Genomic DNA, 21,671 nt, shown 5'->3' with positions numbered 1-21,671 from the left:
ACAGCCATGACTCACTCGGCCCATTCACTTCATACATTAGTCAGTGTTTGTTTAGTAATCGGGAAAGTCGCGTGTTAGTCAGTACGCAATTAAAAACATTTGTTTAGCGCTCATTTCTCCCCTTTCACTACTAACAGATGTGTAGATCATTTTGGAACATCTCAGCTTTACCTCTCTAGCCTCCACCGGCTTCGGGTCATGCGAGCTCATGTGGTACGACGTCGTAAATTGTTGTTCACTACAAATTTACAGGTTCCATTTATGACATTCGGCAGATGCCCTTATCCAGAGTGACTTACAACTACTTCATTCATGAGCAGTTAAGGGTTATAGGTCTTGCTCAAGGGCCTAGCAGTGCACCCTGATGATGGTGGGATGGGAACTTATGACCTTCTTCATAAGCATCTTCACTACTGAGCTACCACTTCCAAAGTGAAAAAAGGCAGCTCTGTTTTTTTTTAGAATGTAAGCAAAATTATTGTTCTATCTATCTATCTATCTATCTATCTATCTATCTATCTATCTATCTATCTATCTATCTATCTATCTATCTATCTATCTATCTATCTATCTATCTAAATATATTTGTGTGTGGTGGGCTTAAATCTTCCCTTCATTTGAAATACAAGACCCAAATCTGTTCCTGCATGACAATGCCCCCTGTGAACAAAGCCAGCTCCAAGTAGATACGCTTTACATGGTTTGGAATGGAAGATCTTGAGTGGAATGCTATAAAGCTCTGACCTCAACCCTAATAAACAGCTTTGAGATGAACACCCCCAGGCCTCCTTACCTGACTTTACTAACACCTTAGTAGCGAAATGAACCCAAATTTCCACATGCATACTCCAAATTCTGGTTTAAAATCTTTCCAGAAGAGTACTGATGTGGAATGGGATGTTCCAAAAGCACATACAAATATGATTGTCCTCAATACTTTTGTCCTTGTAGAACATTATGTTTTTTTTCCAATTTAAAACGCCAGTGGGTGCATTGCTTCAATATGAAAAACGAGGGATAGGTTACTTTTAAGTCTGGTTTCTGTCAAGGTTTCAAGATTTCTCAGACAGCTTTTTTCTTACCACCTCTGGTTCACCTCTGGTTCGTTCATTCAGAATAAACTTTTAGAAATCAATTTATGAATTTTGAAAATTGTACTTTATCATACTATATTCTATTTACTAAACAAATCACTAAACAAATCTATTACTAAACAAATCAGGTACAATATTATGTGCAATATTACCAGCAATTTACGTGCATTACTACCTCAAAAACATGACTTAAAAAGCGTACTTTTTTTTTTTTTTTTTTCCCTATTTGTATTATTACATTGTACTGTATATATACTGGTATTGTAGTATATGTATATTATTTTAGATATTTGCATTTATTTTTATTTCTTTATTATTATTATTATTATTATTATTATTATTTATTTTTATTTCTGTTTTTAATTTTTTTGTATATTCTTCTTTTTTTATATATATTTGCATCTATTTTTATTTCTTTGTCTTGCTGCTGTAACATAGAAATTTCCCCACTGTGGGACGAATAAAGGTTTATCTTATCTTATCTTATCTTATCTTATCTTATTTATTTCTGAAATGCTACATTGTGGCATTGTTCATTGTTAAAAGTGCATTACAAATAAAACTGAATTGAGTTTGTAAATAGTATATGTATATATATACTGTATATATATTCTATTTATTTCTTTAAAGCTGCTTTGTGAAAAAAAACTACAAGACGACCAGGAAAGAATCTGGAAAAACTCCAGGAAACCATTGAAATCCTGAAATCATGTTTTTGACTTCACTAATTTCCACACGGCTGAAACACAATACTTTTGTTTTTTTCCCACATGCCGAGTGATTCTAAAATGATCACCCATATTCCCTCAGTCTAAACTACCCCTGCTAGGTGTAGTTATGGATTGTTCCACTAGATTAATTTATCAAGCCATTTTTAAGACCCGACTGCAAAGTAATGTTCATTAACTCTAAGTCAATAAAAAGGAAAACTAGATGCTGCCCCTATAGACGTGCCTTCAGACATAAACTGATTACTTTGGGTTGTGCATTTCTCACGCTAAATACTGTACAACTGAACCAGCTAAAATTAGGCTTTAAAAAAGAGAGGAAATGGTACTGACAAGTCCAAGTTGTTTCAAGGTTCTTACGTCAGCTCGTTCTCTTTCATGGCTATTGTGTGTGTTTGGGGAATGGGAGACCTATAACCGGGTGGGAACTGGCTGCAACTAAATCTGAAGGGAAAAGCAAAAAAAGGCTTATCTTTAATATTATCTTGAAAAAACATTGGCTTACCTCTCTCACACTGTGGACCAGTAAATCCATAAACGCAAGCACATCTGTTCGGTCCGATGCAACGGCCGCCATTCTGACACCCGTTTTCACAAACAGCTGTAAATCAGAAGCAGTTCGTAGTGAATATTCAGTCTATATGAACAATGAAGGATGAACTTCTACGTATGTTGTTGAGATAGAAGTGTGACTCACGCTGTCCACAGTGAGTCCCTGTGTATCCCTTCAGACAGACGCAGGAATCTTCATTACAGGCGCCTCCGTTCATACACCGGACACTACAGGACTGGACTGGAAAGAAGGATGAGAGATTATGTGGATTGAAACTAGCCTTGTTTGAATGCATATAATTGGCTAATATTCTAATGTAATGATTAAACATAATGGTTATTGGTTGAGAAGGTTGGAGACTTATTACGGAAAGTGAAAGAAAACCTGAACCAAAATGGCTACCATTCCATACTTCACTGCCATGCAACACAGTCTAAATTGTTGCTAATTGGAAGCAAGTCACCTTGCAACAAGACGATGAGCTGTAGCGTATGTCCGAGCTCTGTAAGCGCTATTTAGATATCAAACAGACATCTGGAAATTCAAATTCTACATTTATTCTATTGGAAAGATATCTATCATGGAATTGACTGCCCAGTCACAACACCTAAATCCTATTAAACTGCTCTGGGATGAACTGGATCGCAAGAAAGAAATTCAACTAGTGACAAGTTTTCTAGGAGGCACAGCAAAGTATTTAGAGAAACGAACAAGGCAGGATTTTGCACATCTGTACATGTATATATTTTTCTGTCAAAAGTTAATTCCTAATACTGTTACATTAAACTTGAATTTGTTGCATAGAAACAAAGGGAACATGCACGTGTCTCTCAAAAGCCATAAAAGACTCTCATGTTGCCCATTTCAAATATCTGACGGAACCACAGCAATATTCTGTGGCATGTTTCTTTGTTATAAAAACAATGCTCTATAATGTAGAAATTATTTAAAGTTTATTCCTGCATAATGTGTGCAATCCACGTTCCTGAATATTGAGCCAACATTAAAATATTCCCTCTGTTTAGTCAGTGATCACATTTGAATTTTGTCAATACAGAAATAATTTCAAACTCAAAGCAAGGCGAAAAAAAAAAATCAGAACAGCTGCCATGTTGCTAAAAACAATGGAAACTTTGGAACGGATTATAACATGTAATTGCATTTTCCCAGTGTTTGAACTAGCAGACTCAGATGTCTTTTAGCATGACAAAGCACAAAGCCAGCTCCATGAAGACATGCTTTACATGGTTGAAGTGGAAGATCTCCAGATATAAAGAGCCCTGATGATAAACTGGAACACTGGCTGCACTCCGGGCCTCCTCATCTCACCTACATCAGTGCCTGACTTTAACACCCTTGTGGAAGAATGGGCTCAAATCCCCCAAAAAATCGAGTTGAACATCTTGTTTGAAAGAGTGGAAGTTATTATGAGCACATGGGGAGTAAATGTGGAATCAGATTTTTAAAAAAAGCACAAACATTTTAGTTTATATCATATTAGTCTTTCTTTTTTGCATATTATTAAATTGTCTTTAGTGCTTTTATGTCACATTGTCAGTAAAAAAGAAAATCTGTTCCTGCATTCCACATTTCTCCTGTTTATTGGGACCAAATGTGCAGCTTGTATCCAGGAACATTATAATCATGAAAATGAGTCATGTGGATCCGTAAACTTTTGTACACCGTAAACTTTTGTACACTCCAAAATCTAGTGGAACATCTTTCCAATAGAGTGGAAATGATAATAACAGCAAATGGGGACTAAATGTGGAATGGGAAGCTCAAAAAGCACCAATCTTATGGTCAGGTGTCCACAAACTTTTGTCTTCGAAGCATATATATACGTGAATATCTTTACTACAGAAACAGAGCGCAAGCATCTACAGGTGAAGCCCTTGTTCTTTTACATCTAAACTACAGGATCATCCAGATCCTAAAGGGCGTCTTGCGTTCTACTCATGCAAACTTTTTCCACGTTTATTACATTATTCAAAACCCCACTTTGGCAAAGAGGATGTTATTCTGCATTCTTCATACGAGAATGTTATTTGTTACAGAAATGCTTTCTGTTGTTTGAGCGGAAAATATAACTCACTGTACGTAATGTTTATTTTATAAAACTCATTTTCCAATTCTTTTAACGGGTGCCAATCATTTTGAAATGGACTCCACCATCTTTGAGGGTGGGGAATCCCAGAACTTCCCAGAAGAATATTTTAAAGGGTACAGACTCCAGGCTCTTGGTCAACATGTGCATCTTATGAGCGTGTGTCTTGTGTGTGTGTGTGTGTGTGTGTGTGTGTGTATATATGTGTGTGTAAACATTGTTCAGTTCAAGCAGACATGATTGAACAAAGCTTGTCAGGAAACCAGAAACCTCATGTTGTTTTATTTGCATGCCATGAATTACATGCAAGAATGAAGAAATGAAAGAGAAAAGAAATGGAAGAAAATGTAAAAAAAAAAAAAAAAAAAATTTTTTCCACCATTTCTTCTCTCACACTGTGATGCTCGGTTTCTTATCTGTGGCTGGTGTGTGTGTGTGTGTGTGTGTGTGTGTGTGTGTGTGTGTGTGTGTGTATGTACACTATTTTGCCAAAAGTTTCCGGACACCAGATCATAAGTATGGTGTGTGCTTTTTGAGTATCACATTCCACTCTTAGTCCTAATTTGCTCTTATAATGACCTTCACTCTTCTGGGAAGATGTTCCACTAGATTTGTGTTCATCAGCCACAAGGGCGTGAGTAAAATCAGGTGCTGGTACAGGTGACCTGAGGAGGCCTGGGTTCAGTCAAAGGTGTTTAATAGGATTGAGATCAAAGCTCAAAACCGCATCCAATATATGTGTGTGTCTCCAGATTTGTGGTAGCAGTTTGGAAAAAATACACATATGGCAGAAAAGTTCAGGTGTCCCAAAACATTTGTCTATACAGTGTATATATTTGTTTCTTGCTCCTATGTTTTATTTATTAATCAAATGTATTGTAATTTTTTTTCCTGCTTTATACATTTATGAAAAATTGTAAGTATTAATAATTGGGGGGGAAAAAACCTACAAATCCACAAGTTTTACTTTCAGCCATTTTTATGGCCAAAGCTGTAGTTCGAACCCCACCACCACCCCCAAAGCCCCCCTCCTCAGCGTTGACTTTCCTCTCCATGAAACCTGATCAATCTTTCTTTCTTTCTTCCTTTCTTTCTTCCTTTCTTCTTTCTTTCTTTCTTTCTTTCTTTCTTTCTTTCTTTCTATCTCCATATGTTTTACCGCCATGTCTGAAGAACTCCCAATGTCCCTCGTACATCTCACGCACCCCTGGCAAGGTTCGCAACTGAACCTGTGAAGGCACAGCCAGGTGGAAATTAGTGCATAATTACAGCGAAGACGAAAAAAGAGGAGGATTGTTTTTGATCCTGAGTGCAGCTGTGACTCCTTGAACACAACTCGACTCAAGCCGAATGGCCATTTGCTGTGGTTTGTTATTTATGGAGAAATTACAGATTCATCGTCGAGTCATAAACATGCGGCGACTCAGCCATTCAGGCTTTATGAACGATGTTATTACTGATCTATCAAATCTCAGGAACTTCGCCAAAGCAGATGAATGTAATCTTTTTTTTTAAGCAGCTAATTCACACACAGTTTCATAATGTCTTGGTTCGCCAAAATTCCAGCGCAATTACACGCCTGATTTCACCATGAGGAGTCAATTGACTGTACAATTTTACAACTTGTAAGACCATTGGCCTTCATTTAAGTGTCAGCTTATTTGTCCTGGACACTGTTCCTGAAGAGTAATGGATGAATAACGGTCAAAGTGACAACTAGTACACAGTCCAGATGTTACATCCGGATGAATATTGAAGTTTCATTCGAAAAATCAGCACAATGATGGGATGTCTAGACGCTTATGCGTGTTAATGTGAAGTTACATCCTAGCTAGGAGCAGGACGCTGATGTTTAACATCGCTTCAGCTTAATAAGTCATTTCATCTAGTGGGGTATTTTATATTTCTGAAAAAAGGGAAGTTTGGTCTGAAGAAAACCTGCCGTTTGTATTCTAATTAATGTCTCAAACGTTTAATAAGCAGTAGGTTTCTTCACATTTTCAACGCCTCGTTAGTCAACAAGTTCAGAGAAGCCAATAAAAAAAATAATTGAGATGACATTAGATCAAGTCGTATTTTATAAGCTATTTAACAGTGGAAACTATTCAGCCAGCGATATACTGGATCCCTGTTCTCCTGATCTTCTCATTTATACACTAATATGGACTAAAGTTTTGGGACAAAAGACTTTTCCAGCCATATGTGGTTCTTCCTAAGTGAAGTTCCAGTGAAATCGTAACGTCATAGCATACATGACCTCCAATGTTGTTCCAAAAGTTTGGGAAAATCCCATATATGGGGTCCATAGTCACCATAGACACCTGACTTTTCCAGCCATATGTGGTTCTTCCCCAAACTGTTACCAGAAAGTTAAAGGCACATGATTGTTTACAATGTCTATTCAGTATAATTTAATTTTACATTCACTTGAAGTAGGAGAACCAAATGTGTTCGAGCATTACAATGCACAAAGTCAGCTCCATTAAGATGTGCTTTACATGGGTTGGAGTGAAAGATCTCCTGCTATAGAGCTCTGAACCTCAACCCTACTAAACATATTTGGGATGAACACTGACTGCACCCCAGGCCTCCTCACCTCACCTCACCTCCAATAGTACCTGAATTTACTACCACCATTAAGGCTAAATGACTCTCCAAATCTCCATAACATCTAGTGGAGCATCTTCTCAGAAGAGTGGAGGATATTAAAAGAGCAAATGTGGATTGGGATGTTTCAAAAAGCACAAAAGACTTGGGGTCCACAGACTTTTCAGGATATATCATCATATTGACGGTTTCTTTTTGCACATTATTAAACTGTCTATATTGCTTTTATGTCTTATGAAAAATAAGTTTTCTAAGTCCACATTTCTCCTGTTTTTTTTGGGACGTATACAGGATCATTGTAATCATGAAAATCGAGTCAAGCTGTTCACTAATCCCACTGAGTTATTGCCAAGATCTGATTGCTTGTAGCTATCGGATAATTACTGTCACTGTTACTTTTTTATTATAATATATTTCTTACATACAGCTCAAGTCAAACTCACTAAGTTGGTCTAAAAGCAGGGATCATTATAGTATTATTATTTCTTACATTCGTCTTCTACACAGATAAGGAACACATACAGAATAAATATTTCCGGTGACTGTTAGAGAAACCTGCCACTCTAAACAATGTGCTGTGAATGGAAGAAGCTAAAAAGTGGGAAAACAGACACACAGGCTGTTCTCAGTAACCTAAAGTTGAAAATTGCTTGTGTATAAATGGTTTGTTTAATTATCAAATTTGTTTTGTGCGATTCTGGATTCGAGATCCGATTGGAAAGAATCTGTCACTGAATGAGCACAGTTTCACTATTAGGGATGGTAAGATTCACCGTTTCACATCAGCGCATCGGCATCCAAGTTTACGATGTGATGCAATGATCTAAAAAAAAGTGTGCATTGGATACAAGTTTTATCAGGATGCATCGTTTTCAACATATTTTCATCTTTAAAAAAGATGCACTTTCTCCGCACTAAAATGTTTCTCGAGCGCGTTCTCTCAGCACGTCAATGTGACGTATCGCAACACTACGGAGTCCGAGGCGTGTCCTGAGAGTCACATAGAATACAGATTAACATGGCAGAGGTAGAGCTGTAACTTCCTGAAGACACAACAGGAAAAGAACGGCTCATTTTATTTAATCGTTTTTCTTATTTGCACTACAAAGCCTGTTTGTGAACGGGACCATGTGTTAGCAGTCAGAAGACACTTAAGTACATTTATGATTTGCTGAATAAAAGAGAACTAATAATAAATCGCAAAGCATCATATTTTTTTCCATTGTATTTTATTGCAATGTAGAGTCTGATTCTGAATCGCATTGTGTTGAATCGAAATCCCATCGCACTGCATCGTAGCAGGGTGAAACGTATCGCATCGCATAGCGGTAGCTGCTTCATATATATCTTTGATGTATCTTATTATTGGCTATACATCAAGATTCACTTCGCATCAGCCTCATTTATGGAGATGCACATCCCTATTGCACCAGCCCTGGTGCACCATGGGAAGCAACACAAGGCCCAAATGGTGTTTCTAATCCGTATATACTTGTATCATTCAAAGAATGAAAAAGTTTCCGTAACTTTTCCATAACATTTCTTGTTTAACAGTTGTCTTGGTGGATTTTCTTACCTGCAGCAGCTGCAGCTCCACAGCTGGGAGCCAGGTGACCGCTGGAGCAGGTACACATGTTCGGCCTCGAGCAGAAGCCATCGCCACAGGAGTTCCTGCAAATTGCTGAGAGAAAAGAGGTGCAAGCTGTAAAAACACGTGACCAGTGTTTATGTAATTATAGAAAAAAATCTCTTTATAAACATTTAGAAAATAGTGACGAAAAATCTTAGTATCATAAACCATTAGAGAAAAAAGGCTTGGCTAAAAGAATGGGTTCATGCTTTAGCATTATTTAAGAAGTGATGATGTCATAATGCTATCTGCAAATGGATATGTGCATTTCCCATTGCTCAGTGTTCGCAGAAATTAAGCGATTTGACCACTGAAAGCTATTTAAATGAATCCTTTACAATCTCAAACAGGACTGTATATAAAATCTCCCTCTGTAAATGTCACCTATTACTTTCATAGTAGTTTTGCGATGTAAATGATATAAATAAGTTATAAATATTCATAAATAAAAAGTTGTATCAATAAATTATAGGCTAAACTTAGCGTTTATGGAGATTCGGGTTATAAAGGATGCCCAGGGAAACTGAACCATGCATCTGTGCTGAAGTCATGCTGGTAGGCGTTTTCCCCCTTTAACATTTCCCCCTTACGGACCCCTTAACATATCACCCATCACTTGTCAAAACAGAAACTTCCTGGACCACTTTAGCTCTCAGCCAGGAGACACAGTGCTAATACTCACGAACTATACACTGGTTTCCTCCAGGCAGCGTTTTCCATCCCGGGCAGCAGTAAGGCTGGAATCGAGAACCACACACGTTGGGTCTGAAAGAGAACAAAACACATGCAATGAAGAAAATATGCAAAAAAAATAAAACAAGTAGGATTGTGGAAGAAGTATACTATTGTGTGCAACCATTTTATTTTTTAGAAAAGTCTAAATCTATCATATATATATATATATATATATATATATATATATATATATATATACACTGTATAGATGAAATATATCAAAATAAAATTCATGATAATGGAATTGAGATGGAATTCTAATTGCGAATTGAATTCTAAACATTGAATTAATAACATTAGCATGTGAGCTATTAGTCAGTCATTAATATAAAATCAGTGTTATTGCTTCCAAAAGTGCACTATATGGACAAAAGTTTGTGGACACCCGACCATAAGATTAAGAACAGCCCTTTCCACATTTAGGCCCCATTTCTTGTTATAAAAACCTCCAGTCTTCTATGAAATTTTGGAGTGTGCTTGTGGAGATTTGTGTTGTATTCAGCCTCAAGCGCATTAGTATATTTTTGTATATATTGGACTATCAAAGCCCATTTAGTTCATTATACACCTACACTATATGGACTAATGTTTACAAATATCTGACCATATGTGCTTTCTGAACATCACATTCCACATTTAGTCCCTATTTACTGCTATAAAAACCTTCACTCTTCTGGGAGGAGGTTCCACTAGATTTTTACGAGATTTGTGGAGATTCATTCAGCCACGAGGGTGTTAGTAAACTCAGGTACTGATGTATGTGAGGTGAGGAGGCCTGGGGTGCAGTCAGTGTTCATATCCTGAAGGTATTCAATAGAGTTGATGTCCAAGCTGTATAGCAGGAGATCTTCCATACACTTCCAACCCATGTAAAGCACATACTGTATATATAGTATATTTGTATGGAAGTCCTAAGAGGCAATGCATTATGTTATATATTTTGCCCCCTGTTTTCTTATGACATATGACATTTGTCGTGATCAAGACGTGACTTTCTGGTTATCACAACTTAATTTTCTTGTGATCTTGACACAAACAATATTTCTTCATGATCAGTACTTCATTTCACCGATTTTTCGGCAGCATCATGGATAAACAACGGGGGAAATCACGGGAAAACAACTTTTGTTATGTCGATATCACAGGAAAACAATTGTTAGATTGAGATCAAGAGACGATTAAGTCTTGATCACGAGAAAACAAGAACGAAAAAACATCATAGTGCATGGCCTCTTAGGCCTCCCGTAGGATTATTATCCACTTTCCGTGGATTTTTATGAAGCTAGACAAAATCAGCCCAAGCCCGAACCGTCTTAAAACTGTTCTTTGTATTTCTTTTAAGACCGTGCTGGTGCTGCTGTCGTTCTCGCTTTAAAATGATCCACCTCAGAACATTTGTTAACAGTAAAGTATTCTGATGCGTGAGCCAAAGCTGAAACCCTTTTTATCTTGAAGACGGGCAGCTTTATTTCTACCAGACCTGTGTAATATGAGTGATGTGACCCAAAGAGAACCGGGCTGTCACTGTTCAGTTCTGTAATCATACATGAAAATCTCCCTAAAATACATCTATGAGCTAATATTACATTAGGTTTTAAGGATGACGAGGTTTTCTGTGTAAATGTGGTTCAAACCCACTTTTCCAAGGGGTCACAGAGAACGGTACGGCTCTCTCAATAACGTGGAGCTGTTCTTGGCCGAGTTCCATTTCTGTAGCCCACTTAAAAAGTTCGATATAAAGAAGTCTGACCGCATGAGATTAATGTCAGAGCAGTGTTTAACGTCCAGCGTTTTTCGGAGAACAATGTTTGTACTATTCATAAAATGGGTTCTGTTTAGTACCAAGAACCAAAAACTGCCTGGAGTGACATGATCTGCTTTCCACACTTGGATAGACTCCTGCTGCTACGTGACAACTTGGACCAAATCACCTTCGCGCGTGGCACGTTTGAGGCACGTTACAGCTAACATCCTTCATGTACGATTAAAAAAAAAAAAAAAAAATTCCAGAAATCCAAGCTCTGTCTGCTATCATTGCTTTATTTCTATCATGTCTATTGGCCCCAAACAAGCAACATCCATCTGTCCACACACACACACACACACACACACACACACAAAAGCATATTCTTCATCTGCAGAAATCAAGATGTGCCCGAAGAGCAAGTTTGTCGAATATTTTATGTGTTCCAGTGATGAATCACTGTAAGATGAAGCAAGACGAGAACAAGGACAAAAGAAAGACACATAAGTGACAGGAACGAGGTGAAGAAGCAGCAAAATCCCAAGAAAGTGTTGAAAGATGAGCAATTATAATGCACATGAGAGAGATATAGAGAGGGAGAGGAGGTGAAAGGGTGAAGGAGGTAAAAACAAAAAAATAGACCCTTAAGACAGGAAAAAGAAATGGTGGGAAAGGGCTACGACTCTGCAGGAGGGAAAGGAAACAACTTTTAGTGAAGTACATGGGAGGGGTGGTGGAAAACAAAGCTTTGGATATCAGGCCAGACACTGATGGAGCACCAGCTATCAGGGTAAAAAAAACACACAAAAAAACAACAACAGTGGGTCGCATTTCTCAGCGTCACACACTCACTCTCACAACATGACAAATGAGCTCTAACGTACAGAGTACAAACGAAATCTCCAAAATAGACCCTAATGACTTTCTGCCCTGATGGTGCTCTCTAAGTACCATGGACGTAGCCAGAGATAGCAAAAGTACACACATCCTTTACTCAAGTAGAAGTACAGATACTCATGTTTTAAAAGACTCTGGTAATAGTTCTGTTTTAGTGTCACGCCAGTAACTGGACGTCACGTCGTATTAAACTATGAATACCAAAGTATTTCAAATGAATGTATCCAGGCTGAGCATCCACCACAAAAGGAGAGAAAAGATGATGATGATCAGTCATGTTTACATCGCTGACTCCCTCTGTCTCATTCACGTTAGCCATACGTTTTTTTTTTTGCCGTCTGCCGTGCTCATTGTTAGCTTCGTAAACTAGCTTACGTCCATGGTGCCAGGAAATGATGCACCAGTGGAAGGTTGAAAAAGACGTGCAATGACAAGAAATAGGTTGATGAGCTAAAAATGGGGCACAATGTGAGGAAAAATATTGATGATGTCACCAAATAGATTAAATCTAAAGTAATGAGCCTGAGTTGAAAATGCAGTGAGTAAAAAGTACAGATATTTGTGTAAAGAAATGTAATGAGTGAAAGTAAAAAGTTGTCTGAAGAATAAATAATAAAGTAAAGCACTGATACCAGAAAAGTCTATATAAGTACAGTAACGAAGTTTTTCTTTCCCTCTCTGGAAGCAGCTGATAGGTTGTTACACTTCCTGGGTTTGTTGTTTCTCCCATCACATTCAAACAATGGTTGGATTAGACACTTAGGCGATTATCATGGTCTGAACGTAATATGTGGAAGAACACATGGTACATTCAGGGAAAATTAGGCACCATAAAAAGATTGCTCTTAAGGTGCTGTCTTTATGGGGTCCTTTTGACAAATGGTAACAAGTCCATTTGAGAAAGCAGCTTAAAGATCCATGAAGTTACTAAGAAACTCGAGACGGCTTTGGGAAGGTGACAGCTTAACGGTCATGGCATTTGACTTTGGATCTGAAAGTTCAAATGCCTTCACCCTCCCACCACAATGCTCAATGCTCCACCACCACACCATACAAATCATTTGCAACCTTCCTTGTAAAAGATTAAACATATTTAATAATCACTGGAAAATTGCCTGAATTTAAGTATGTAAACATATACTGTATATTACATTTCAGCAGAAAAATAGATAAATAGTTTAATAGAAAAATAGTTTAAATGCATAGCAACGGTGCTGAATCCAAGCACACCAAGCTGTTACTCCAGGGTCCGCTATGGGAGTGTCCCCAAAAGTGACACAATGTCCCCCATATGTTAGATTACATCATGGGAAAAAAAACACAAATTAAATCTTTATCATTTATCATCTTAATCAGTAGAGATTACTCGGAAATCGTAGGATTACGTGATACAGAAACAAGTCTGAGGCCCACTTAATGTTAACAATTTATTGAAATTGGCACGTTTGTATTATAATTTGTAAAGAATTCCCGAAAAGTATTTCAGAGGCTTGCTTAAGGTTGCTTTTATGCAAATATTTTGTTATTTCCAGTTTGTTGTAGAGACATTTTTGTGCATGGAGTTTTTTTTAATTACGCTTTCACCATATAATTGCAAATTTAATACAATTTGCACCATAAAAGGTATAAATGCCATTCTTGGCCCTGTTTCTAACCTTTTTTTTAAACTCTTTTAATTAAACCTTTTCATCTTTTTTAGAAGAAAACTTAACCTGAATAGCACGATACAGAATATACAATTAGTTTTATGACAGGAACCATAGTTTCAGTCTGTATTCTCTATTCAAATGTATAGAAACATATGCTAGCAAAGAACAGCCTGAGGGCACAGTGGTAAAACACTGGTTAAGGCATTGGAATTTGGACCAGAACGTAATGAGTTAAAATCCCAGTACCACAAAACCCAGCTGCCACTGCTAGGCCCTTAAATGAGGCCCTTAATCCTCAACTTTTCAGTTGTTTAAATGTGGGTGGTGGTATCTTAGTGGTTGAGTCATTGGACTTTAAAACCTAAGGTCATGAGTTCTAACCCCACCCCCACCAAGCAGCCACATAGCTGCTCAGGTGTACATGTAATAAATATAATTGCTCTGGCTAAGGGTGTCTGCCAACAATTTCTCCAGCTCAGTAGACATAAATGTCTAGAAAGCCCTAATATTACAACTAATAAATTACATATCAGGAACCCAAAAATCCCTGTTTGCAAACTGTCTGGCTTTTGCAGTTCTGTTTCCAATGTTCTATGTGCTAACACTGTGACTTTGATAACAGTGTAAATTTTTAAAGAAGACGCCTGGCATCTGTCAACATCTTCTCATTGAAGTCAAAGGCGAGAAGGTGCATTTTTTTGGCACATTCTTTGTGAAAGCAGCCTTAGGGTTTTTGACATTTTTAAAAGCCAGGCCTCTCCAGGCCGTTGACCTATTGCTGGCCGAATATTTCAAGAGAAATTAAGCAGGAAACAAAGTAAAATTGTCTTGGAGCATAGCAAAAGGTCATAAAAAAAAGAACATGCCAGTTCAGGACCTCCAAAGCAGGAAATACTTCAACGGCCTCCAGCTTTGTTTTGAAACCTATAAAGAACTAGCCAGGCTCACGAAGAAAACATTCTTAGCAGACGGGATGGCAAATGCAGGACATTGTTGACTCAGAAAGGGGTCAAAGGGTGAGTTGTTGGCATTTGCTCTGAGCTCAACCTCCGTACTGCAGCTAGCAGACCCTGGAAATCTGTCCATGGTCTTTGCAGGTCCTAAATAGTCTTTTGCAGCCCCCTGGCTTGGATGACCTGGAATAACCCAGATGTCTAGACAAAAAAATGTTTTTCATTGAATGGACAGACATGGAGGAGTCTGGGAGAGGTTCTCACACCTTCTATGGATAGTCTATTTTGCATCTTCCTGATGTTTCCAGTTATATGTGGTTCTTTTATAAACATTTAAAGGCACACAATTGTATAGGAGGTCTTTGGATGAGGAAGCCAACCAGGGGACCCAACCCTTTTCTAGCATGGCAATGCACAAAGCCAGCTCCATAAATATACACTTTACATGGGTTGGAATTGAAGATCTTGAGCGTCAGTTACAGAGCGATCTTAATTCTAATGAACACCTTTGGGTTGAACCTCAGGCCTCCTCAGCCTACATCAGAACCTGACTCTAGAACCTGACCCAAATTTCCACAAGCACCCTACAAAATCCAACGTCTTCCCAAAAGAGTGGAGGTTATTTTAACAACAAATTGGGATTGGGTTTGCCCATATAGTGTATATACATGATTACATAAAATAAAAATCATGTAAAAAAGAGTTGAATAAAACTATTAACCACAAAGGCTGTATCATATTATAACAGAGATTTTCTGCATCGATTCTCTTTTCCTTTCCTTTTTTTTTTTACAAGCCAGTACTCTATACACAACGCACATTTCTATAAATGCACTCTATAATTCAAACAACATTTGCTGTTCATCTCAGAATTCATTGCACATGAGGTGTTCAAAAGCTGTTCAGACTAGCAGACGAAAAACTGACAGCCCCTTGGACATGCTCCGAGTGCCTGAATATGATTCTCGGCTTTGAGGAACGTTCCCTAAGCCAGTAAAATGTTCAACATCTCCCTTGTGGGCATCGCTGGTCTCCTAGCCAACGTTCTGCTTTTCTTCGGAGGTCTTTGAGTCCAGTGCAGCTTGCCATGGGTGGACCTGCGCCACAAATTCTTACGGATCGCTCCGCTATGAGAGCCAATAAATCAGGCGGACTCCACGTTAAGCAGCCTGCTCAAACAGTCTGAAACAGGCACAGTTTTAACTTCCAGTCTACACCACCGTCTGAGGTGAGTTTTCATCATTACATTACTTCCAAAAAAAAGAAAAAAAGATAATAATTTCCTGTTCACTCCATTAAAAAAAACAGCATGGAGGAATGGAGTTGTTTTTGAGACAACTGTGTAATTTAGACCTTTTCCTAATCAGGCTAAAGATTTATGGTGGGCCAACACAAACATTATGAAGATGGTAGTTTTGCTGAGGTTAGAACTGGAGCACACAATACACTACCACTATATCCAAAGCATCTTCAAATCATCAAATTACTGTAAAAATTGTTCAAGAATTAGATCGATCTACGTCCAACCAGCTACTTGTTTCCCAGACTAACAATCGTTTTGCTCAGTGTTGTAGAAAGACCTATGATGCCCACTCATCATTTCTTCAGGGGGAAGGTCACAAGAGAACCATAGTGATAAGAACAGGATTCAGGAAGTTGTCTGAGTTCCAGAGTCCCGGCAGGCAAATCAGAAAGTTCATGTGTTTGTGTTTTCTTAATTAAGCAGCACAAATCGGTTCTACACAACGAAGTTCTGCCTCGCTGAATAGATTATTCATAAAATGTAATGGTGGGAAATTTGGCCAACAAATCGAACCATCTGGAGGCCCTACACCGTCCAGGCAATTGCGTGCAGAGACAAAAAAGGTTCCACTACACATGTTGTTATTAAATTCTGTCATGATTTTTTTTTGTACAGAAAGAGAAACAGAGCCAGGAGAATTTAGACACTCGGGCCAAACGTATTTATTTAGCCCTGTGAGAATGACTCACAGACATTTTTCTTTCTTTTTTCGAAAAATCAGTTCTTTGTGGGCATGGCAAGGTCCTGCTTAGTGTAATTATAGATGATTCAGTCTAATGGTGACGTAGTTCTGCTATTTCATGGCGCTTTCTGTCTCGTTCTCACCTGCAGCCTGTAAAACAAATGTCCTTTGTAACAGCCCCCCAAGTGATGGGGATACCTCATTTCCTGTGGCAGTTTGTGGGGGAAGTAAATAAGCAGGGACAGATGAGAGGCTGATTGGAAAGACTGGTTTTGACATTTGAGACTGCAGAGAACAAAACATTCCTTGTTGTTCCAAAAGATTTGATAAATATACAGAAATCCAACCAGTTCTGTAGACTCACATGTCCGTTCCAGGGACCCTGAGCGGTGCACTGCAGAACCACACTGCAGACATCAATGTCCAAAGCTTTGTGTTGAGTGACAGTGTACTTGCTTTAGAAATAGACCACTGGGAAACAATCCCAGTAGTCAAAATGTGTTGAGTTCAGAGTTCAAATGATCCAATTGGTCAAATGGTTGGAATTCATTCAAGTTGACTGGGTGAGAAATTTATTTTTAAATGTAAATTCAAATGTTAGTCATACACTGTAATTTTTCACAAATTCTCCAACATATCTGAGGTAAATGTCCATGTTCCAGATCTCAATTTCGATCCTCAATTTCACTGTCAGAGAAACAAAATGAAATAAAATTTTAACAAAGGGTACAAAAACTAAATTAATCGTTACCCTCTCCCATTTGTTAGCTTTTGCACAGCAAAATCTGGGTTTTCCAGCTGATGAGAAACAGTGTTCTCAAAACTGATGCTGATGTTTCTCTGTGTTACTAAACAAGAAATATAATGGAAGTTAAAATGTTGTAATTTTCTCACTCAATGTTCCAAAATATCTGAAGCTGCAGTTGTAGTCTCAATTCCATTCCAAAGTCTTTACATGAAGGTTTGAAAATCTAAGCTTGATTAGCATTTCCATGTTTATATGGAATCTACATTTCAGCTGACTATCAACAGTTCTCTAGCAACTTTTCAGTCATTACATGCTAAGTGTAATAAAAGTTAAAAAATTTTACTCACACAGAATGCTTTCTAACAGTTTTACCAAAATGTATGAGGGAAATGTCATTGTTCCGGACCACTTTATTGCATTTTTTTGTCATTGGGTTTTTACTTTATATGGAGATACGATTTTATGACACATGGCCAAGCTAAATACATCGTCACCCTCAGTAAATCAGTGTCCATGTTTCCAAGTTACCATTAAAAACCCAGTATTCTGACATCTAATTAAACCACTGATCCCATCCTATGCTAATGAGAATATGTCCTCTGATTTACTATGTGCTTTAGAGTTTTTGCACTGACAAGGCGCTAATGGCTGCAAATGCTCGCTCATTGGTGCTACCTAAGTGTCATAAATAGTTCTGGGCATTTCCATGCAAAACTGCAAATTTATTTAGTTACATCACGGAAATGAAGCAATTGGCAATTCCAGGTGGGCTTTGGGATTTTCTTTGGAAAATTTGTGGAATTGTATGCCTCAACTATGAAGCAATGGTCCAGGGAGGAAACAGCATTTTTCACTGCCAAATGTAACAAACTAATAAGCAAAAAGGCTGCTAATAGCTTAAAAATATGAGAATAATGTATGTATATGATAACTCTGTGGTACACTTTTATATAAAATAAAATGTATTGAAAACTTATTCATGGTATTGTAATTGAACCCTGGGGAAATCTCAAAAAATCTTACAAAAGTCTGTTCCTTAGTGAACACCTCGATAGTGTTCCAGTGGAAACACCAGCGAGCTCCTAAAACAAATTTGGTGGTTTCCTGAGGTAGCACCTTACTCATGGTAAAGTGTAGGTGAACAAGCCACTTACCCCCTGAGAGTATCCTGTCCTCTCCGGCGCACTCTCTGCTGGACCTCTCCCTCCGGCTTTCCGTTAAAGAGGCTGGCCTGCAGGCCTCCATCTCCCTGTGCCTGCACCATGTGGAGAGCCGCCCAGCAAAGGGCAACCCATCCCAGCACCACCCTGGCCACACTCCAAGCCCCCATCAGCCTACGCCGTGCCGCTCCCCAAGTCCTTGCTCTTAACACTCACTCACTCTGATCACACTTGGACACCACAGAGTTTCACTTGTCCTGTCCACTTCCACTCCAGGGTGAGAGCTGGGGGTTGAAAGGGGGCACACTTAGATTTATATTTAATGCATTTGGCAGATGCCCATATGCAGAGCAAATTACAATTCATACAAGTAAGCATTTGAGGGGTAAAGTCCTTGCTCAAAGGCCCAGCAGTGGCAGATTGGATTTGAACTCATGACCTTCCGATCAGAAGTTCAAAATCTTAACCCCTGAGCTACCACTTCCCGAATAAATAAGTGCAGGCTATATATTGCCATTAGTTGTATCAGATCATTTTTTTGGTGTTGCGTATCTAATAGATAAATAGTTTGAAAATTACATGAAGCCCAAGTAACAGTCAACTAAAGGTACTCTAGGAAAATATTGTTTTTCAAACTCAGCTCTGATATAATGTGTCTCCTGCGCTTGACTAATTGAGTCAGGATGTGTTTATTCTGGATGCAGGTGTGTCTACCTCTGGAAGCCTGGTGGTGCTCAGTCCTCCAACATCCACATCCACTTTAATTTGAAAATACAGTGTCTATTAATCATCTACAAAAGGTTTTTCATTGCTCATCTCAAGTTTATTTCCAAAACTTTTTTTTTTTTCGGTTTGCGACAGACATTCCTCGCACATTCAATCTCGATAAGTAAACAATATCACATTCTCACAATGAAACCTCAAACCGTGAAGCATTTTTAGGAACACACCCAATGTAATTGATTTATTAGTATGACACGCTAAACGATCTGTTTAGTACTTCTTGGCTGAGTTCTAGTCAGCCATTTTAGTCTATAGATTGCAAAGAGATTTAAGACCTCACAATGTAAAATGAAGTCTCCAGGTCACCAGAGGGGGAACAAAAACATGTCGCAATGATTTGCGATTTTAAATGAATTCTGAATGAATACCGATTAAAGAAATACAAAGAAACGATGTATGAATCAAACCAACACATCCCACCCTTAATGTCTTTTTAAGTGGGTTATGGTTGGAAGAAATGAGTCCCATATTTCTAAAGCTGAAAGCGAAGAAACCCATAGCTGATCTTTATACCATCCTGTAGCCTGTTATGCCCACTCGATCTGAATGAGTAAAGCAATGCTGCAGCATGAACGGTTTTTACAAGTCCACATCGACCGCATTATTGCTGTATAGTCTTGAAAAGTGGTCAGATACTCAGTCCTCTCATTAAAGTAAGAGTTCAGGGCTAAATAACAGACCTCAAGATTTATAACTGGTAGAAATGGGTTTTAACTTAAAGGAGGGGGTTGGGAAACAACTGGGTATAGGGACTGGGTATTTTCTTTTCAGCAGGGTATATTTGTACTCCTCTAAGGAAAGCAGTATATCTCTAAACCTTGAAGAGACGGTTGTAAATTATGATGTTCAAACCCCCTAGTCCACAAAAAAAGCCCTCCCTGGTGACCTGCAGACTTCATTAGAGTGTGTAGCCTTCACACTGATTGTAATGCACATAATTGTAAAAAAAAAAAAGGTCAAAAAATGACCCAAATCGTGCTGGAATGTTAGTGTACTGTTTGAGATAATGGAAGAGAAACATTTACAGACACCTTTGCAATAAACGCTAATAAGACCATTATGATGGGGTTCCATAAATGCATCCGGTTTCCAGTGTGCACGCGCGGTACAGTTTAATTATCACGATAAATATAAAAAGGATATCTCGATAACAAAACAACAAAAAAATAACTCTTAGATGAGCAAAGAAAAAGTTTTCCAAATTTTGGATCTATCATACACACAGCTTTTGCCCTATTTCTAACTTTATCAAACAGAATAGCAGTGATATTATTATTATTAGTAGTAGTAGTAGTAGTAGTAGTATTACAACATTTAACCTATTAGTTATTTTTGTATTAGTTATTATATATAATAAAAGAAACAGGATAAGAAAACAGGACACAGAATAGATAAAAAAAAAAAAAACAAGTTCATGCAAAACGCAATCAAACCGAATGAATAAACGTGACTTTCGTGGAATTCATAGAAAAAGATCTTCATGGGTCCTTCTAACTTTTTTTCTTCTCTTCTTAGGTTAACTTTTTTTTGCACAAAAAAACAGTCTTAAAACTTTCTTCTGGCTTAAAATAAAAAAATCATCTAAACTTTAAGAGCATTACCTTCTGAGTTGAGAGAGTCCAGTCCGGAATCTGGTTTTTGTAACGGGATACGCTGCGGAGGCTGAATGGGGAAAATTGTAGCGCTGCTCGCGAGGAAAGAAAAAGTTTCGTGAATTAGTGTAGAAAGGGAAAGGGGAGGGGCTTCCTGTAATGCGTCTATAAAGAGGCGGGGTTACAGGGTGGGAGGTGCACAGGGGGGCGGGGGTTAAACCGAATACCTTTACTGCCATGAGATCATTCCGTGCTATGCAAACGCAGACTTAAGTGAAGTGAGGAGCACACACACACACACACACACACACACTGTCTTTCTGTTTTATATATATATATATATATATATATATATATATATATATATATATATATATATATATATATATATATATACACACACACACACACACACACACACACACACACTGTGTGTGTGTGTGTGTATATATATATATATATATATATATATATATATATATATATATATATATATATATATATACACACACAGACAGTGTGTGTGTGTGTGTGTGTGTGTGTATATATATATATATATATATATATATATATATATATATATATATATATATATATATATATATATATATATAAAACAGAAAGACAGTGTGTGTGTGTGTGTGTGTGTGTGTGTGTGTGTGTATACAGTACAGACCAAAAGTTTGGACACACCTGCTCATTCAAA

The 21,671-nt window shown here is 37.9% G+C and overlaps 1 protein-coding gene across 1 annotated transcript in view; it reads right to left on the bottom strand.

Moving 5' to 3' along the window:
- The window catches only part of fbn2b (fibrillin 2b), an 89,852-nt gene extending 68,758 nt beyond the window's left edge, over window positions 1-21,094 (bottom strand). Inside the window, exons 1-6 of the mRNA XM_046857615.1 lie at window positions 20,975-21,094; window positions 18,585-18,874; window positions 9,402-9,484; window positions 8,666-8,770; window positions 2,520-2,615; window positions 2,328-2,423 (exon numbers count right to left, since the gene is read on the bottom strand). Coding sequence (XP_046713571.1) covers window positions 2,328-2,423; window positions 2,520-2,615; window positions 8,666-8,770; window positions 9,402-9,484; window positions 18,585-18,760 — 556 coding nt within the window. The 5' untranslated portion in view covers window positions 18,761-18,874; window positions 20,975-21,094. The remainder of the gene's footprint in view (window positions 1-2,327; window positions 2,424-2,519; window positions 2,616-8,665; window positions 8,771-9,401; window positions 9,485-18,584; window positions 18,875-20,974) is intronic.
- Between the last annotated feature and the right edge of the window lie 577 nt (window positions 21,095-21,671).

Source organism: Silurus meridionalis, chromosome 9, assembly GCF_014805685.1.
Source record: "Silurus meridionalis isolate SWU-2019-XX chromosome 9, ASM1480568v1, whole genome shotgun sequence".
NCBI lineage: Eukaryota > Metazoa > Chordata > Actinopteri > Siluriformes > Siluridae > Silurus > Silurus meridionalis.
Note: the sequence above shows the minus strand (reverse complement) of the source record. Positions and strands in the feature narration are given on the sequence as shown.